The 17,764-nt window shown below is 40.9% G+C and overlaps 1 protein-coding gene across 5 annotated transcripts in view; it reads right to left on the bottom strand.

The window, feature by feature from the left end:
• The window catches only part of TNS3 (tensin 3), a 295,492-nt gene that overhangs the window by 247,210 nt on the left and 30,518 nt on the right, over positions 1-17,764 (bottom strand). Inside the window, exon 1 of one of the 5 annotated variants that reach the window (XM_044294869.1) lies at positions 2,126-2,411. The exons of the other annotated variants lie outside the window; for them this stretch is intronic. Within the exon in view, the coding sequence (XP_044150804.1) occupies positions 2,126-2,176 (51 nt within the window). The 5' untranslated portion in view covers positions 2,177-2,411. Of the gene's footprint in view, positions 1-2,125; positions 2,412-17,764 lie in introns of those variants that run through there. 5 annotated transcript variants of the gene reach the window in all.

Here is a 17,764-nt window from a genome sequence, read left to right as displayed (position 1 = left end):
TCAACGTATGCTTCGGGTCGTTGTCCTGCTGGAACACTATGTCGCCCTTTTCATTCCCATAGTACTCGAGTATACGAAGTAACCTGTCTTGTAGGATATTTACATATAGCTCAGCATTGAGATCACCATCGATCCTGGTCAAGTATCCAATGCGTTTGGCTGTGAAACAACCCCATATCATCAGGCTTCCTCCACTGAACTTGACAGTTGTTTCAATTTCTAGATACTTTAGCCCCCTTTTCCATTGTTTATTCCAGACATTTGTACCCATCAGAGCCCAATCTATTGGCTTTCATCTAATCACTCCAAATCACCCATTTCCAATATTCTGCTGTCCACTATTCGCACTTTTCTGCAAACTTGAGCCGATGCTTCATATGATGATATTGAAGTAGAGGCTTCTTCACCTTTTTTCATGTCACCATTCCAGACTCGTGTAATGCACGTCACACATTGCTTGCATGGACGTCTGTGATCTCACTATTATGAAGCATACAAGCCACCTCCATGTTTGTCGCAACAGATTGATAGACCTTGTGATGAGTCGACTTGTTGACTCTGATATTTTGCCTTAGCGTCCACCTCTTGGCTTTGGAATGGATGGACGGACTTAATTTCATATTCTTACAACTGTCATGGCACTCACATGATGCTGTTTTGGCCGAGATACTGCTATCGATGAAATGGATAAAGCTGTTTCTGTTTTCTTGGGAAATATTCTTCATGGCTGCTCCTGGATTTGAACCAGTGACCTTTCACTTGGGAATCAACCTAATAACACACTGAGCTATTAGGGGATGTGAAAACAGGTTGTAATTTCTATCCAAGAAGAAAAATATTCCTCCACCACCAGGAGCAAAACAGTAACAATGCAGTTACAGAACAAGTATCCACATACCTAATCATATGCTAAATAGATGTAAGTCCAATTTATCTATAAGATAGCCAAGATGATTGTCTATAAAATGATGGTGGTCTCACATTCGAAGCTGTAGTGGATGGTGAAATATGGAGTCTGAAAGTGAAATGTTCAAAACATTGTTACCCTTTTTCTCATCAGTGTATCCATGTAAAAGAAATATTAATAGAGCAAATTCACGAACTATAAGCTTAAAAAATGAATGCAACAAGTCCAATAGAAAGTCTTATCTAATAATGCAAAAACTACAAGGCATAACCTTTCCAGCTATTAAAGTAAAAATCTAATCAGCCAGCAAAAAAGGGAGGAGGATTAATATAACAAACAATAGGGTTATGGGTGTCTCAACTTTCCCCTATCAGCAGACTTTGGGAGAAAAGGATCGGGCTTGTGGATTTCGACATGGATGTTAAGATGATGCCAGGTCATGTGACTAGGAGTTTTTCTGTAGCCTAATGCTGTGAGGTGACAGTAAATGGTCCTTGCAGATGCACAGCTGTACTATCCTTGCCCTGCACAAGACGGCACTGTAAAAACACTATAGTAAGACCCTTCAGCCAAGGAGACCAGGCTAATGTGGTGACAAAACAGAGAATCGGGGCTGGCAATTTTCTGATGTACTAGTTTACACAATAGTCTGAGTGAGCACAGTCAGGTACCGTAATCATTTTTAGTTATGCTGAAGGTATTATGAACAAAGTTTCTAAGTTCTCCTTGTGTGTGATTCTTGCAATATTGACAATACTGTACGAAAATGTATGCATTATATATACAGCATAAAAATAATATATCAATCTGTCCAAAAAGAATGGGTATAACGCTCCATGTATATATACACACAGGAATTACTATTGTGTCTCACATACAGTACATAGACTATTAAAGGGGTTTTCTCATATACCACATCTGTCATGTATCAACAGGTTCCCCATCCCTCCTCACCAGCATGTCCCTGATAAAGAGCAGTTTTATAGACTGGCAGTTGATCATGCATGCTCCTGCCTCATACCACTCTATAGGACATGATGATCAAATGATCTTATACTAATCAGTGGAATCTATCTCATATCTATCTATCTGTCTATCTAAACAGTTTATTGTAGCAGCATCCATTACGAGATTTCATCCCTGAAAGGTTTCCATTGAAGTAACGTTATGCATTTTCTAACATGGAGATTTAAAAGTGAACTTCTGCAATTTACTTACCCGAATCCTGAATTCATGTTCTTTGTTGAGTGAAGTAATATAGTAATCCATGGCGGCACAGCAAACCAGTGTCAGGACCTCCACATCTTGTAAGAAGGATCTCTCTTCATGTACATTTCAGTGCTCAGCACAATTCAAATTAGAATATTTAAACCAAGGTAAAAATTACTCTTTGAATATAGGAAATCATGTACTTTCCATCTACTACTGATTGTGCCTGAATGATTTCTGCATATTTTCTCTATCTGACCTTTGCAGACCACATTGTTCCCCTCTGAGCTTGGATCACAAGAAAGACGTTATTCGAAAACTGTCTGCAGCTGAGGAAACGTTGCCTTTCCTCTTTCAGGGGGAGGGTGTGGAATCACTAAATAGTATGGATACAATAAGAAGGAAACTAATAAACTTGACCATTCTCATTTGGAATGAGATAGCTGTTGTACCATGGTTATGTAGAAATAACACATTTTAGGTCTAGCAATGTACAAGGTGTAGTATATTTTCTGTGTGATATGTAACATTTCAATATACCATATTTGTCTCCAATATAAGTCAAATTATTGACCGATTTTATATAGCGCCAGAATTAGTTCCTGCTACAGTACTGGTAAATGTATGTATGTTCCATATTGTCAAACGGGCGCTATGAGAGAGCATGGGACAATCTGTTTGAGTGCTGTGGTGTGAGTCTAGCATAGCATAACTGTCCAGCTCCAACTGTAGTATATAAGCTCTGATTCACTGCAAGATGGATTTCTCCCACCAGGTACTGTAGAAAGCCATGAAAGGGACACAGTGATATAGAACAACCAGTCGATTTTCCCTGATGCCCATTGCCTAACTGTCCTTTTACATGGATTGATAATCGGGCCAATTATTGGGGCTGAGCCTTTGTTGCCAATAATTGGCTTGTTCATCAGGTGATTATGTATTTCGGGCAGCACCAAAAATCATTGTTTTTATGCAGCACATCGCCCTGTTCTGTCCATTAAAAATGTTTCTCTACGGTGTGGGCAAGCACTGTAGTAGTGATCACTAGTCCCCCAACTGAGGAGTTAATTTCTGTATGTAAATGACAAGCAGGCAATTATTTGGATTGAACGCTTCATTCTAAGGTAGCACCAGGTATCAAAGTATCGATACTTTCAGACCAGGTTGATATGATACCGGGTCTTACTATTTACCGATGCGCAGCCTAGTATCAGTTAAAGAACATGGCACGTGACGCTCTCAGCACGCGCCACATTCTTTTCACTAGTCCCTCCCCACTGTGACGCGGCTGTGGCTGCCACCAATGGGGAGATGGCAGAGAGAAGGAGGGGAGGGACTGCGGCCACTGTGCCACCAATGAATGTAAAACACATTAGTTCAAGTGTAGGCAGCGATATCACATACCCGGCACCCAGCCTCAATAACAGGGCATGCCACACCTAAGGGGTTAATTGCCGTGGATCGCATGCCCTGTTATTGAGGCCGGGTATTTGATACCTCTGTCGACACCCGCTGCCTCCTATATTTGAATTAATGTATTAACTACATTTATTGTTGGCGCAGTGTGACAGTATTATAAAGTATTGCCATTGGTGCCCGCCCCCCCATTGTTAGATAATTATTGTATCATTGTTGGCGCAGTGGCCACAGGTGCACCCCCCATTGTTATATTAATTGGTGGCAGTGGCCACAGGGTCCCCTCCCCTCCTCTACACTGGTGGCAGTGGCAGTGTAATCGCGGGGCTCCGATCGGTTACCATGGCAGCCAGGATGCTACTAAAGCCCTGGCTGCTATGGTAAGCTCCCTGCTGCTGTGTGCACAGGGCAGCAGGGAGAGTTTGAAGCCCTATAGGACCTGTTGTAGCCGCTATGGGGCTAATAGTAAATAAAAAGTAAAAAAATCACTAAAAGTTTAAATCGCCCCTTTCCCAATTTTATATAAAAAATTGACAAAAAATAAACATTACATATCGCCACACCCAAAATTAAAATAAACAGAAAAAAAATTAACAAAACCGCGCGATTCACCATTTTTTGTCACCTTATACACCCCAAAAATAGGATAAGACTGTTCTGTTATGGGCACGACGTTCCATAAAATAAAGTGCACACGGCTTTTTTGGTGTTTTATTTTTTTCGCGTGGTATCGAGTATTGCAATACTTTTTTATGTTTTAAAAACAAATCAAAATTTTGGTATCGTGACAACCCTACTTCGTTCCCAATTATTGCCTGTAACATCGGTCCCTGTAAAATGTCATTATGGCAGTCTACTGTCACACTTGTGTTGTTGTTTTCCGGTATTGAGATCCGGCAGAGGATCTCAACACCGGAAAAATACATTTCCGTTTAGTCCTTTGCATTCTGAATGGAAAGAGATCCATTCAGCATGCATCAGAATGTCTTCCGTTCCAGCAGTATTCCGTTTTGTGACCGGACATAAATCCGCTGCTAGCTGCGGTTTTGTGTCCGGTCATAAAAACAGGGGAAAAAAACGGATCCGGCACTGAAAACAATGTAAGTCAACGGTGACGGATCAATTTTTTTAGGAGCCTAAAAAAATGGATCTGTCACCCATTGACTTTCAATGTATTTAGTGACAGATCCTCTTTTTTCCGTTTTGATTTCACACAACCTCATCCTAACGGAACCGATGCATCTTGAGATCTCAGTACTGGAATTAACAATGCAAGTGTGAAAGTAGCCTAAGGCGGCCACAATTTGTTTTTCTCTAGATACTCCTTAACATTTTCTATAGGTGAGAAAACCAGAAATTATATAATTAAAATGCACCAAAAGTAATGTGTGGAAATAAAATAACTTTTATTAATGTGCAATTGACTTTCTGTTTTAGATGTTGTATCCCTAATTGTAAATAATAAGAATAATAAAAGTCCGTAAGGAGTTTCTATGACACATGTGACACAAGGGGAGCAGGTCAGTGCTGCGGCCTGCAATTGGCTGCACCAATCCTAATTCTTAAAATAATCTACCCAGTTATATGAACATATGTAGGCTGGTTGAAGTGCTATATGTAGTGCAGTAAGTCTACTGTGTTATGTCCTACTTGTGAAGGGGGTGGTAGACCAGGGCCGACAGGGGGATTCACCTGTCCCCCTGTGGGCCAGTCTGGCTACTGCAGAACCTCTGTTTGAAATTAAGAGATGACACAAGGCTTCCCCTTGGGTGCACAAGCAGCCAGGAAGGAGGTTGAGAAGAGCACCCAAGGTTGTATTCACATGTTAAGGTTTGAACAGATCAAACCAGGCTAGGAACACAAACTGAGAACACATATAAAGGAAAGCTGGAGTCTTATCACCTTTTTAATCCACTGCTTGCTTTGCTTCATAAACTGCACCAAGAAACCTAAACACGTTATTTCAGCCACAGAGCCAGTGAAGGAAGGTCATGAAATGAATTTTGAGGCATGCTGTGACATTCAGAGAAAAAGGAAATAGTCTGGTATCGTGTTAGCCAGTAGAAAACTAGTTTAGTGCTCTCATTAAGAGAAACAAAATATATTCCAAAGACATAATGAAGAACACATGAAAGGTAACTTCAAATCCCAAAGAGCTAGAAGAATTTGGGAATACAAATTTATAACACTGCTTGACACTTTGAATACTGGTCTGAATTTGTCCGAGGGATTTATGACACACTACAAAATCTAAAGAGTCTTCTATGGACATAGTCGGGGCACCAGGTCTCTGAGAAAACATTAATTTAGAGATCATTAAACTTTCACACCCCTTATCTGTAAGATAATTAAGGACTCATTCTCAAGATCTTTAATATGCTGTTCTGTTGTTTTTCAAATGTCCATTCATTCCCCCCATGCCTCTGTTCTTATTGTATATCTATTGCTGTTTCTTCATATATTCTTGTAGTACGCCTGATGAAGGGACTGGTGCTGTCTCGAAAGCTCGCTATGTAACATCATTACTTCTATTTTTGTTAGCCATTAAAGGGTATCAAACCTGCAATACTCTTATTTTGTTTATCTTAATGAGGGCACTAAACTAGTGACATTCAGAGAAAATGGAGCCACCAGTTAAGCTGTTGTAAAGCTATTGTTTTACTTCTGGATTTACATACAGTAACCAAATGTTACCTCAGAGTTGATGGGGATGTATGAATCTCTTACAGCATGATACCACCCGATTTGAGGGCCGCTGTATTACAATTCTGTGCACGGCAGGTGGCTTTGGGCACCACTGGGTGATGAAACTTCTAATGGGGATAAGTGGGATTAGAAAATGATGGCATAGCTTAGTCTTTTTCTTATAGTTACGTAGTATGCTTAAAAAAAAGACTTGTCCATTAAGAAAGGAGAGAAACTTTTATGGGGTACATGTTGTGGTCCGGCAGAGGGATCTGCAGGTGGGTCACCTCTAATTGCTGGGCTGCATCTGTACTTGCCGGCTCATGCCCATCTATGCGATTTATAACAAACAGAAAATACAGGTGACCCATTGCCTGGCACATTGTGTACGGTCAGCCTCCTGGACACTTAGTTTGTAATTGCTGTATGCTCTTTCTAAAACTTTGGGTTTAGTAAGTCTTGACAACTCTCAGATGAGTATTACTTATAGTCTTGACATTACTCTAAATGCTGTTTAGATTGTAGTTACATTTTGCTTTTTTTTTTGCCTTTGAAATGAACTCAAAACCCATGTATTCTATACCTTGAAAATGGGAATTGGCATCCATGTGTGAATAATACTAAGTTGTTTGAACCAGAAACAGTCATCTGTAACATTAGTTGCTGTTTTGCTATCAGAAAAATATCAGCTCTTTGATAATTACAATAAACGGACTGTAACCTGGCATAGGCTCACCTCATTTAACATTTTAAATCCCAAACATACACACAATATACTATTCTATTAATTTAATTTATTATAGGGTACATAGACATTGTCATAGTTTTTATCACCGTGGAGGGCATACATAAATCCATATTCATTCATATCAGGAAATTGGATCTCAAGTAATTGTTACCATATCAAATTATCAATGCATACTGTTACACTGGGCCAAAAACCTTTGTGTGTGTGGAAGGTTTTCCGTGTACCATTTTTCCCAATGCCAAGTAATCTCTTCAAATTGATCTGCTGACAAACCTCAATACAGTTTTTATTATGTCTTAAAAAAAAAAAAAAAAGCTGTTCATACAGTTTAGATGTATGTTGGTCAACCCTGATCATCTAATGTACATGCAGCCTCCCAACACTTCCCTGATGGCAGATGGCAGAGGAGAGAAGGATCAAGATGTTGGATATCAGCATGCTCTATTCTTTTGTTCTTGGGGACTTAAGCCACTACTAGATGTGTGTGGTAGCAGCTTGCTAACGTCTTCATATTGAGAACACATGCACAGTTGGATGAGCATGCATGTGTTTGGGATAATTGGGAGAGCACATCTCCCCCATACATATGCTTACCCAGGTTGGCCAAACATGGTTATCTCGTGAATAGGGAAAAAAAAGCTGCCGTAAGACTACTCTGGCAGAAGCTTATCTCCATGAAACCAAAAGGATTGGGCAGTTGAAATCTAGTTGCTCCAGTGCTACCCTGGAGTTATTGCTATCAGTGGAGAGTTGGGAGACCCCCAGACATATTGGCTGGCTGGTCCTGCTGAGATAGGTAGGTTCAGTCAACATTGTAAAGTAATACTGAAAACATGATAATATTGTTTCACTGTAGACTGCCAAGCTAGATATTTTTTTTGACTTGTTGCCAGTTTTAAAGTGTAGCTTCTTGTAGTGACATCTAGTGCCCAATATAAAAACTGCAATATGTTTGAAATCATTTGTGAAAGGACAAGCATACGGGAAAAAACTACGGTCAAAATTAATTTAAAAAAAAAGTTGCACATACATATTAAATAACAAAAAAGAATATCCGAGAATAAGTTCATAACTTTTTCTTTTAGTTATCATAAGCTAATAGTGATTTCTATTATTTTGTGCACACTCTAAGTTACACGGTGATAGTTATATTTCATTTAGTCCACTGTTTATTCTAAGGCTGATGTGGTTCCTTCAGTAAATAAAACGCTGCCATCAATATACATTATGAAGTGTTATATCAACTGCCTTCTAGCTGAACTGTTGCCATTGTGTGTCTTCTTAATTCACTATGCATCATTTATAGCTTTCAAATTTATGCAGGAATCTCTGGACAGCATCCAACATGAGAATTTGTAACTTTTGGTTATGTAGGACACTGCAATGAAAGTTGCACATAAATAAAGTTGCAGTTTTTACATCACAAACTGTAAAATACATCCCTGCATGAAGTTAAAAATGTACTTCTAAATCAGTAACTAGAAATGACTGGACCCCACAGCAAATTTTTGAACAGCCCACTCCGGCAACTTCTTTGCAACCCCCTCCTCCCGTGCAACACACGCTAGTCAAGATTGCTGTCTCAGATGAGGCCCGTCAGCTGTTACATCCTTTTCCTACGGTGTCTCTTTATATAATGGGGCAACATTTTTCCAGCTTTAACATTGTACTTTAAAGAAAAGAAAATGAACAAAATGAGCTACCAAATTCTGCCTGCACCAGCAGAAGTCTTCTACAAAATACAGGGAGGAAATGATGTGAACCTTCCAGCATGCAGATATTGCAAACATTGGTTATCATGTGTGTGTGTGTGTGTATATATATATATATATATATATATATATAACCTTTACATATTTACCAGCATTGCAAGTATGGGAATCTCCCATTAGAAATCATCCAAAACACCCTGGAATGCCCAATTTGAGGCATGGTTTGCACCACCCCTTTTGAGGGCCTGTTTGTGGGATTGTCATGGAAAATCTGCTTTATTGGCATGTCTGCTTTTGTAGTAATTGTTTTCTGTAGACCAGGGTATGGAGGAAACCATAGTAGCCAGGCCCATATATTTTTTAATGTAAATGCAAAATAATTTCAAAAATAGTCAATTTATCTTTTGCTTTATGGTTAGGAAAGCAGGCTAATATACTTTTTAAGGAGATGCAGTGAGTACTATAGATTTAAAATGCTAAATTTCTAAGTGGAAACCACACTTGTTTTATGGCCCAACACCTGGATTCACAAAGCCTCGTGCTACACTGAGACTGATGGTGTGTTACAGATTTAGGTTACATTCACATGACCGTTGTGCCGCTGTGCACATGTTGTGGACCTCGAATCATGGGTCTGCAAAACATGGGTACCAGCCATGTGAACTCCACATTTAGCTTCAATGGGTCCGTGATCCACAAGATGCATGAAAAGGTAGGACATGTTATATCTTTGGAGGCATGGACTTCCGTGGGCTTCTAGGTTAGTGCCTCCATTCCACAAATGATAGGACATGTCCTATCTTTCGCCGCATCTAGCGGATCATGGGGCCATTGAAGAGAATTGGCCCACATCGCGATGCAGAGCACACATGGCCAGTAATTGTGATGCCATTCAGCTTGTAGCTTCTATATGACAACAATAAGCGCTGCTCTTATCAGCCAATCAGATTTCACCATCCATTGAACACAGGACGGTAGCTTAGAGGTTAGCATTGTTGCCTTGCAGCACTTGGAATTTGTACCATGTCTGCACCTAATTCCTCCCATACTCCAAAAAACATACTAATAAATATGCCCTCTTATGAAAATGGGCCTATGGTCTTAGGTAATTTATATAGTGAAGCCTTCTTGGGAACAGGGACGGATGGGAGCTCAGGAATATGTTGCTATGTGAGCAGCATTCAGGAAGGTCCTATGTGCACAGGACCTATTGAGTTAGGACCCATGCTCAAGACTGTATGAGAACTGTATCATTTCCATAGCACCCAGCATTGCACCCTGCTCCTTTCTCCTCCCAGATCAGGAGAATTTAATAGAAGGAACAATTTAATGGGGTTTTACCGGTAATTAACATTCAATATGTATTATCAGGAAAGATGATGAATGTATGATCGCTGGGGATCTCACCACTGAATGTCAAATACCCTGTTTATCATACATGACTGCAGAGAGGAGGGCATTTGAACGGTGTAGCTGTGAAGCATGTGCCATGCACTCTGGTCGGTGCCTAAGGGCTGATTGTAAGGGTCAGTTCACATGGCTGATTTTGGCACATTTTGTGATGCGTTTTACGTATCAAAAAACATCCTTAAGCAGTCTCTTAATGGGAGTCAGCACTTGCTTCTTTTTTACAAGTACAAAAAAGAAGCAGCAATCCCCTATTTTGGGCCAGAATCAGGGCTGATTTTCCCATTCAAATTAATGGGAAACAGAAAAAACAGCCGTGTGAACTTGACCCTAAGAGCTGACAAAACACGGTGGATTTACCTTATCTAGTTGTTCTTGAGGATTATGAGACCTCCGACCTGTGTGCACAAAAGTCAGGTCTCGTTTTATTTCAATTGCTAGTAAGAAGTGAGAGTCGCCTTCTCCATGTCATTTATACCCCTGTGATTCTATTTATCAGCATTTCGGCAACCCACTCTCTAAACGTTTACAGATGTGTATCCTCGGTCACATCAGGGTGCGCTCACACGCTGCGGATTGTCATTCATTTGAATAGCACATGGATTTCTGAAAGCCCTATTAGGTGGAACTGACGTGTGAGTGCACCCTTATATCCAGATAAACCATATGCACATGTCATGTTGTTCTAAGCAGTTGTTAATTAATGCTGCCAAACCTAATTACTTCCCTCGTATGGTCATCTGTCAGGAAAACTAAGCTCATTAAAACAGGAAACATTAATCACACCTTCAAGACGTTTCCCTCTTCTCTTCCACAATCTCTCCAGGATAGAAAAGCTCTTGGTGTGACATGTTTTGGCTTTGTCCTTTCTTTAGCTTTTTCCTAATCTATCCTAGCTAGATCCTGTTACCAGTTAATGACAATGTCCCATATGTGGCTGCTTTCCGATGGCACTGATACGGCCGGATTTTAGCCAGTGTATTGCCTCTGCCATACTGTACATAACATTCTTGCTTATGTCCTGAAGCATACTTGGCCCATATCATTTGGTTACCTAAATCTGTACAGTACAGCCAGAAGATGTATAGGCACAGAACACAGCCCAATTCTGCATGTACTTAAATAGTAGGTGAAGTAAAAAAAACATACTCTATGGGTCACATGTATCACATCTATAGAATAAAAACTGTCTTTGTTGCCCATAGTAAGCAATCGGAGCTAAGCAACTGCTGTTGTACAATGAAAACGGCACTGTGATTGCTGAGGGCAACATAGACCATTTTTTTAAGACAGTTTTGATAACTCTATTGATTTGCGGACATAGTGATACAAGATAAAGTAGAAATACCAGTTCCCAGTAGGATGCAGGCAAGTACTACATGTAGCCATGACGGCTTCCTTACAGAAGCCTTATCCGCTTGCAATTCTAATACTAAGAAGCCTTGTGAATAGTAGGTGGATGTTCATCAGAATTGTTCCTCAGCTCTTGTGTCAGTAGTACGGCTTCATCCAATGAAAAATTTTACAGTACAATAAATAGGTATTTCAAATGAATGAAGTATTATGACACTATAATGCGGTTTTATTTTGTACATTACATTCTCCTCTCTGGTAGCACCCCCTGCTCTTTATCCTGTGGCCAAAATTCTGGTCCACCTTCTCCTGCATTCAGTGCTGAAGCAAGTGAAGCTGCCCAGACATCTTTCATTCATTATTAAATCCATCCCTGTATTTATATTTATAAAAGCATACAGCAATATCTGTGTATAGATAATGGAGAAGGAAATTGGGGTGGGGGGGCATTGCACAGTAGTGGAATTACTGGACCGTTGTGTGAAGGACTGACTCTTTTCTCTACAGAGGAGGAAGTTAACGAAAGCTGACTGCAATGCATCCCTGGTAGGTGCTGGCACTTGATTGTCACATCTGATGAGCCACTGCCCACCCACAGAAAGGGAAGATACAAGAGCTTCAAGTGGAGAGCATTAAAAGGTGAGAAATGGTGAAAATTACACTAGAAAGCATTGTTTTTGTTTTATATACTTAAAAAATGGTTTGCATTACTCCAGATATGTAAATGTTTCTAATTCATGGGATAACCCTTTTTAAATATAATCATGATAAATACTGTTGGATCATAGTTTACACCTTATAGATATTTTATTATTTATAAAACCTTCCGTGAGAGCAGCCATATTGGAGACACAATTTCTTCATGTACAGTTGTAAAGACAATAGAGTAGGGTATGTTGCTTTATGGTAAGGCTACTTTCACACTCTCGTTTTGGCTTTCAGTTTGTGAGATCTGTTCAGGGCTCTCACAATCGGTCCAAAACGGATCAGTTTTGCACTAATGCATTCTGATTGGATAAGGATCTGCTCAGAATGCATCAGTTTTCCTCAGTTCTGTCTCCATTCTGCTTTGGAGGCGGACACCAAAACTCTGCTTGCAGTGTTTTGGTGTCCATCTGACGAAACTGAGCCAAACGGATCTGTTCTGACACACAATGTAAGACAATGGGGACAGATCCGTTTTTTCTGGCACAATATTGGCTATATTACAGATAATACAAACGGTTGTATTATCTGAACGGATCCGTCTGTGCAGATCCATAACGGATCCGCACCAAAGGCCAGTGTGAAAGTAGCCTAATTCAAATGAATGAGAGAAATGTCAATAGACTATCATCTCCAAGAAACGTTGGAGTACAGAGCCCTTCTCTGTATACAGATGATGTCATGGGGGAGAGAAAGATTGGGTAAACAGAATTTTTCGCCTGATCCTTTTATTCTCTCAGAAGATAAGTCACCGCCAGAAGTGTCTGGCAGCAGCAGTACTTTTGTACACTGCAGTTGAAAGCAATGGGGATGTGTTGAAATATGCTACTTGTGGCATCTTGAGAAATTTCTGCTGCTGAACAGTTCTCAAATGTTGTTTATATCTTTTTAGGCTTAAATTCATAGAAAACCTTGTCAAGTATCAGGAGTCTGGACTCAGTTCTAGCTGATGCTAACTTTGAGTCCTGCATGCAGTACTTTTTTTCCATTTAACAGATCTCAGACGTTTTTAAAACGGATCTAAAACGGAAATGGCTCAAACAGATGCCAAATGTGTATAACTGATGCACAGGATCCTGTTTATATTTCTTTATTCTGTTCTCCAGATGGATCAGAAGAACTGAAAAACAACGGTGATGTGAACTCTTTTTTTTTTTTTTATACCATAACTTGGGGAGACCCAGGGAGTAGGACCATGATCCTTCAAGGACTGGGGCTCTTCCACATTTATGCTCATATGAAACAGAATGCGCCTATGACTTTGTGCAACTGGATGAATGCCTTTGTCCACCTGAAGATGTACTTGAATATTCTTCAGTATTCCAAATCCATTGAACAAAGAAGAAAATGAATTGAAGGGGTTATGCAAAGCTGTAAACTCCACCACCACACACACAATGCTTAGGCCCCTCATACAGACAATACTTACCTGGTCCCTGACCCCTGTGTCCTCCCGCATAACCCCTTTAATGTATAAATGATCTAAATGATACCCAGGTTTTTGGCAGCATAGTAGCTCAGAAAACAACCTCCAGAACCTTCTAAGATATAAAAAAACACCTTTTTCTATGTTATCCTTTTTGCTGTTTTCTGCAGTAGGTGATGGGATCTGAGATCCAGATGGGATGATTTTATCTCCAGGGAAGGATGTTCATATGTATTACTTTCTATGATGTTCACTGATGCTCCAGTACCAATGGTAAATGCAGTGGCGTAGCAAGAAATGACTGGGCCCCATAGCAAATTTTTGAATGCCCCCCATGCAACCCCCACTCCTGTGGCTAGTCAAGATTGTTCTCTCAGCTTGTCAGCCATTTCTTACAGTGTCTCTGCATATAATGTCCTTTTATAATACTGTTTAAGGGGCCCTGACATTAAAATATTTTAGTCCTCCTCCTGGATAGGACCCTTCTGAGTTTGGGCCCCAAAGCATCTGCTTCCCATATAGCTACGCCCCTGGGTAAATGCAATATCAGTACTGAGTACAATGATTGTGACACTTGGAGACTGCACTGATTTAATAGAGAGATAGTCAGTTGTGGTAGATGTCTCCTCTGCAGCCTGATGCAAGACTTTTTCATTTGCTTGTTTTGCTGGATTTGAAGGAGACTTAGTAAGGGCTTATTCACACACAGCTGCTAAATGGTTTCCGTTACCACATTTGCTACATGTCTATCCAAATCTGGACAATTATTTGTATGAGGAAAGTAATTCCGACATAGGTAACATGTTCACTTTTTGTAGGTTTGGTTGGTGTAGCTTTATGTTTGAGGTTATGCGCATCTGAGGATCTACTATTTGTATGATACAGAACATTTTGAGAAGGTCATGCAGTGAGAAATGTTGCTGTAGTGCATTACGTCTTGTGGTGGATGGTGTAGATCAGGCATGCTCAACCTGCGGCCCTCCAGCTACAATTCCCATCTTGCCCTATTGTAGGCTGATAGCTGTTTGCTGTTCGGGCATGCTGGGAGTTGTAGTTTTGCAACAACTGGAGGGCCACTGGTTGGGCATCCCTGGTGTAGATGATACAATTCCTTATGTTTATGATTTCATCATCAATATCAGTAAGAGCATACCCTTATTCTAGTTCTCTTAAGCGTGTGACATATGCATCCATAAGTATTTACTATTAGTCATACAGACTAGTAATTGCCTTATTTTACCATATGTCTCTTAGCAATTATAAAACTTAGCTTTTAATATCAAATGCTTAAAAGTGTAATCTGATAGAATAAAGAAAACTGAAACTATCAGTGGTGTCGCCTCTTTTCATTTATCAGGTTAGACTAACAGCACTATTAGGCTACTTTCACACTTGCGTTTTGGCTTTCCATTTGTGAGATCCGTTCAGGGCTCTCACAAGGAGTCCAAAACGGATCAGTTTTCCCCTAATGTATTCTGAATGGAAAATGATCCATTCCGCTCTGGAGGCAGACACCAGAACGCTGCCTGCAGTGTTTTGCTGTCCGCCTGCGAATCTGAGCCAAACTGATCCATCCTGGCATACAATGTAAGTCAATGGGGATGTATCCGTTTTCTCTGACACAGTCTGGCACAATAGAAAACGGATCCGTCTCCCATTGACTTTCAATGGAGTTCATGACGGATCCGTCTTGGCTATGTTACAGATAATACAAACGGATCCGTTCATGACGAATGCATGCGGTTGTATTATTGTAATGGATCCGTTTTTTCAGATCCATGATGGATCCGCCCAAAACATGAGTGTGAAAGTAGCCTTAGTTGCACAACGCTATTGCATTGGTGGTGGGCTTGGGAGGCTGGCAGCCGCGCACTGGCTCCAGACTCTTCCCCAACAATCTCTGTCCCTACCTACCACTCTATGTTTACGTATTATTAAGGTCAGTTCTGATAGAGACCACACTTCTGTGCTCAAAATCCCTCAAACACTATCTCTGGCGTCTTCAGGGGAACCAGCATAGACTCTTCTGAAGGCTGCTTGGCAATCCTTAAAGGGAACCTGTCACCTGGAAAACACATATTAAACCAACCAGAGTACCTTAAAGCAGGGTTCCCCAACTCCAGTCCTCAGGGCCCACTTGCCGGTCAGGATTTAGGAGTATCCCACAGAATGAATACCTGTGGTAAATCCTGATGGATGGACACTAATTATATCAGCTGCCCAATACTAAGGAAATCCTGAAAACATGACTGGTAGGTGGGCCCTGAGGACTGGAGTTGAGGACCACTGCCTTAAAACATCCCCCAGTGTGTTGCTAATCATGATTTTCTTTCCTCATTCTGTCTCCTCATATTTGTTAAAATCGCAGTTTTAATGTCTGTTGGCGCCTTCTCCAAGTCAGGCTTGAAGTCAAGGGGGCAGCGGCCTCCTTGCTTCAAGGCACGATAAGCCCGCCCCTTACCTCTCCTCTCTACATTGTGATCGTCATCTTGCCGAATGCCGGGACCGCACTCTTCTCACGCATGCGCCATGCGCTACCTGATACAGCGCGATCCCGGCTCCCTCACTCACCGCCTTCATTTTGCAGTCTGTGCATGTGCTGTTCAGGTCCATTGTGCTCGCGCCTGGCCGTTGCTTCTCGTCTTTAGCGTGAGCTTGATTACTGGCTTGAATATTTAAAAGAAGAAAAACTGCTACAAGAGGACACAGTTTTAAATTAGAGGGGCAAAGGTTTAAAAGTAATATCAGGAAGTATTACTTTACTGAGAGAGTAGTGGATGCATGGAATAGCCTTCCTGCAGAAGTGGTAGCTGCAAATACAGTGATGGAGTTTAAAGCAAACCTTCCACCTGCATTTCACTTAATAAACCAAAAGTACCTTATAGATCATCCTCATTGTGTTATCATACAGTCTTGTCCCGCTTTTCTGCCATGTATATGCATGAAAAAATTGCCTTATAAAGTACTCTTCTCCAGCTCCACAAGTCACGATAGAAGTCAAGGGGGTAGCCCTTCCCTCACTCCAGTCTGTAACTCCCCTGCCCTAACCTCGCCTCTATGCAGTCTAATTGACACCCGGCTCAGTCGCCGGGACCGCGCTTGTACAGGCGGCGCATGCTGTACAAGCGCGGTCCCGGCGACTGAGCCGGGTGTCAATTAGACTGCATAGAGGCGGGTTTAGGGCAGGGGAGTTACAGCCTGGAGTGAGGGAAGGGCTACCCCCTTGACTTCTATCGTGACTTGTGGAGCTGGAGAAGAGTACTTTATAAGGCAATTTTTTCATGCATATACATGGCAGAAAAGCGGGACAAGACTGTATGATAACACAATGAGGATGATCTATAAGGTACTTTTGATAGTTTATTAAGTGAAATGCAGGTGAAAGGTTCGCTTTAAGCATGCATGGGATAGGCATAAGGCCATCCTTCATATAAGATAGGGCCAAGGGCTATTCATAGTATTCAGTATATTGGGCAGACTAGATGGGCCAAATGGTTCTTATCTGCTGACACATTCTATGTTTCTATGTGTCTAATATCTGACATGAAATCAGAATCAACCTTTCCTGTTTTTGATCAATTAGGATTACCATAATAATGAGAGAGAGAGGGGGCTTTGTGATGGCCACTCCAAAACATTGACTTTGTTATCCTTAAGCCACTTTGTAACCAGTTTGGCAGTATGCCACTTTGTCCATGTTGATACAGTACTTGTTTCACTGTGGATAGTGACACAATCTTACCAGCTTCCTTCATCATCTTCACAAGGTCTTTTGCTTTTGTTCTTGGATTGATATGCACATGTTGGACCAAAGCACGTTCAACTCTGGGACACAGAACCTGTCTCCTTCCTGAGCAGTATGATGGCTGGACAGTCTCATCTTGTTTGTACTTGCGTATAATTGTTTGTACAGATGAACGAGGCACTTTCAGGTATTTTGAAATTGCACGCAAGGATGAGCCAGACTTGTGCAAGTCCACAACTTTCTTCTTGATATTTTGGCTGATTTCTTTAGACTTTCCCATGATGCTACACAAGGAAGCAGTGTGTTTCAGGTGTGCATTTAAATACATCCACAGGTGTGTCTCTAATTAACTCAGATGTTGCCAACAAACCTAACAGAAGCTTCCAAACACATGGCATCATCATATGTGCAGTCCAGAATTGTTTAAAGGCATACTAATCTTAGTGTATGT

Source organism: Bufo gargarizans, chromosome 5, assembly GCF_014858855.1.
Source record: "Bufo gargarizans isolate SCDJY-AF-19 chromosome 5, ASM1485885v1, whole genome shotgun sequence".
Classification (NCBI taxonomy): Eukaryota; Metazoa; Chordata; class Amphibia; order Anura; family Bufonidae; genus Bufo; species Bufo gargarizans.
The sequence above is the reverse complement of the archived record's forward strand: the minus strand, read 5'-3'. Positions and strand labels throughout refer to the sequence as shown.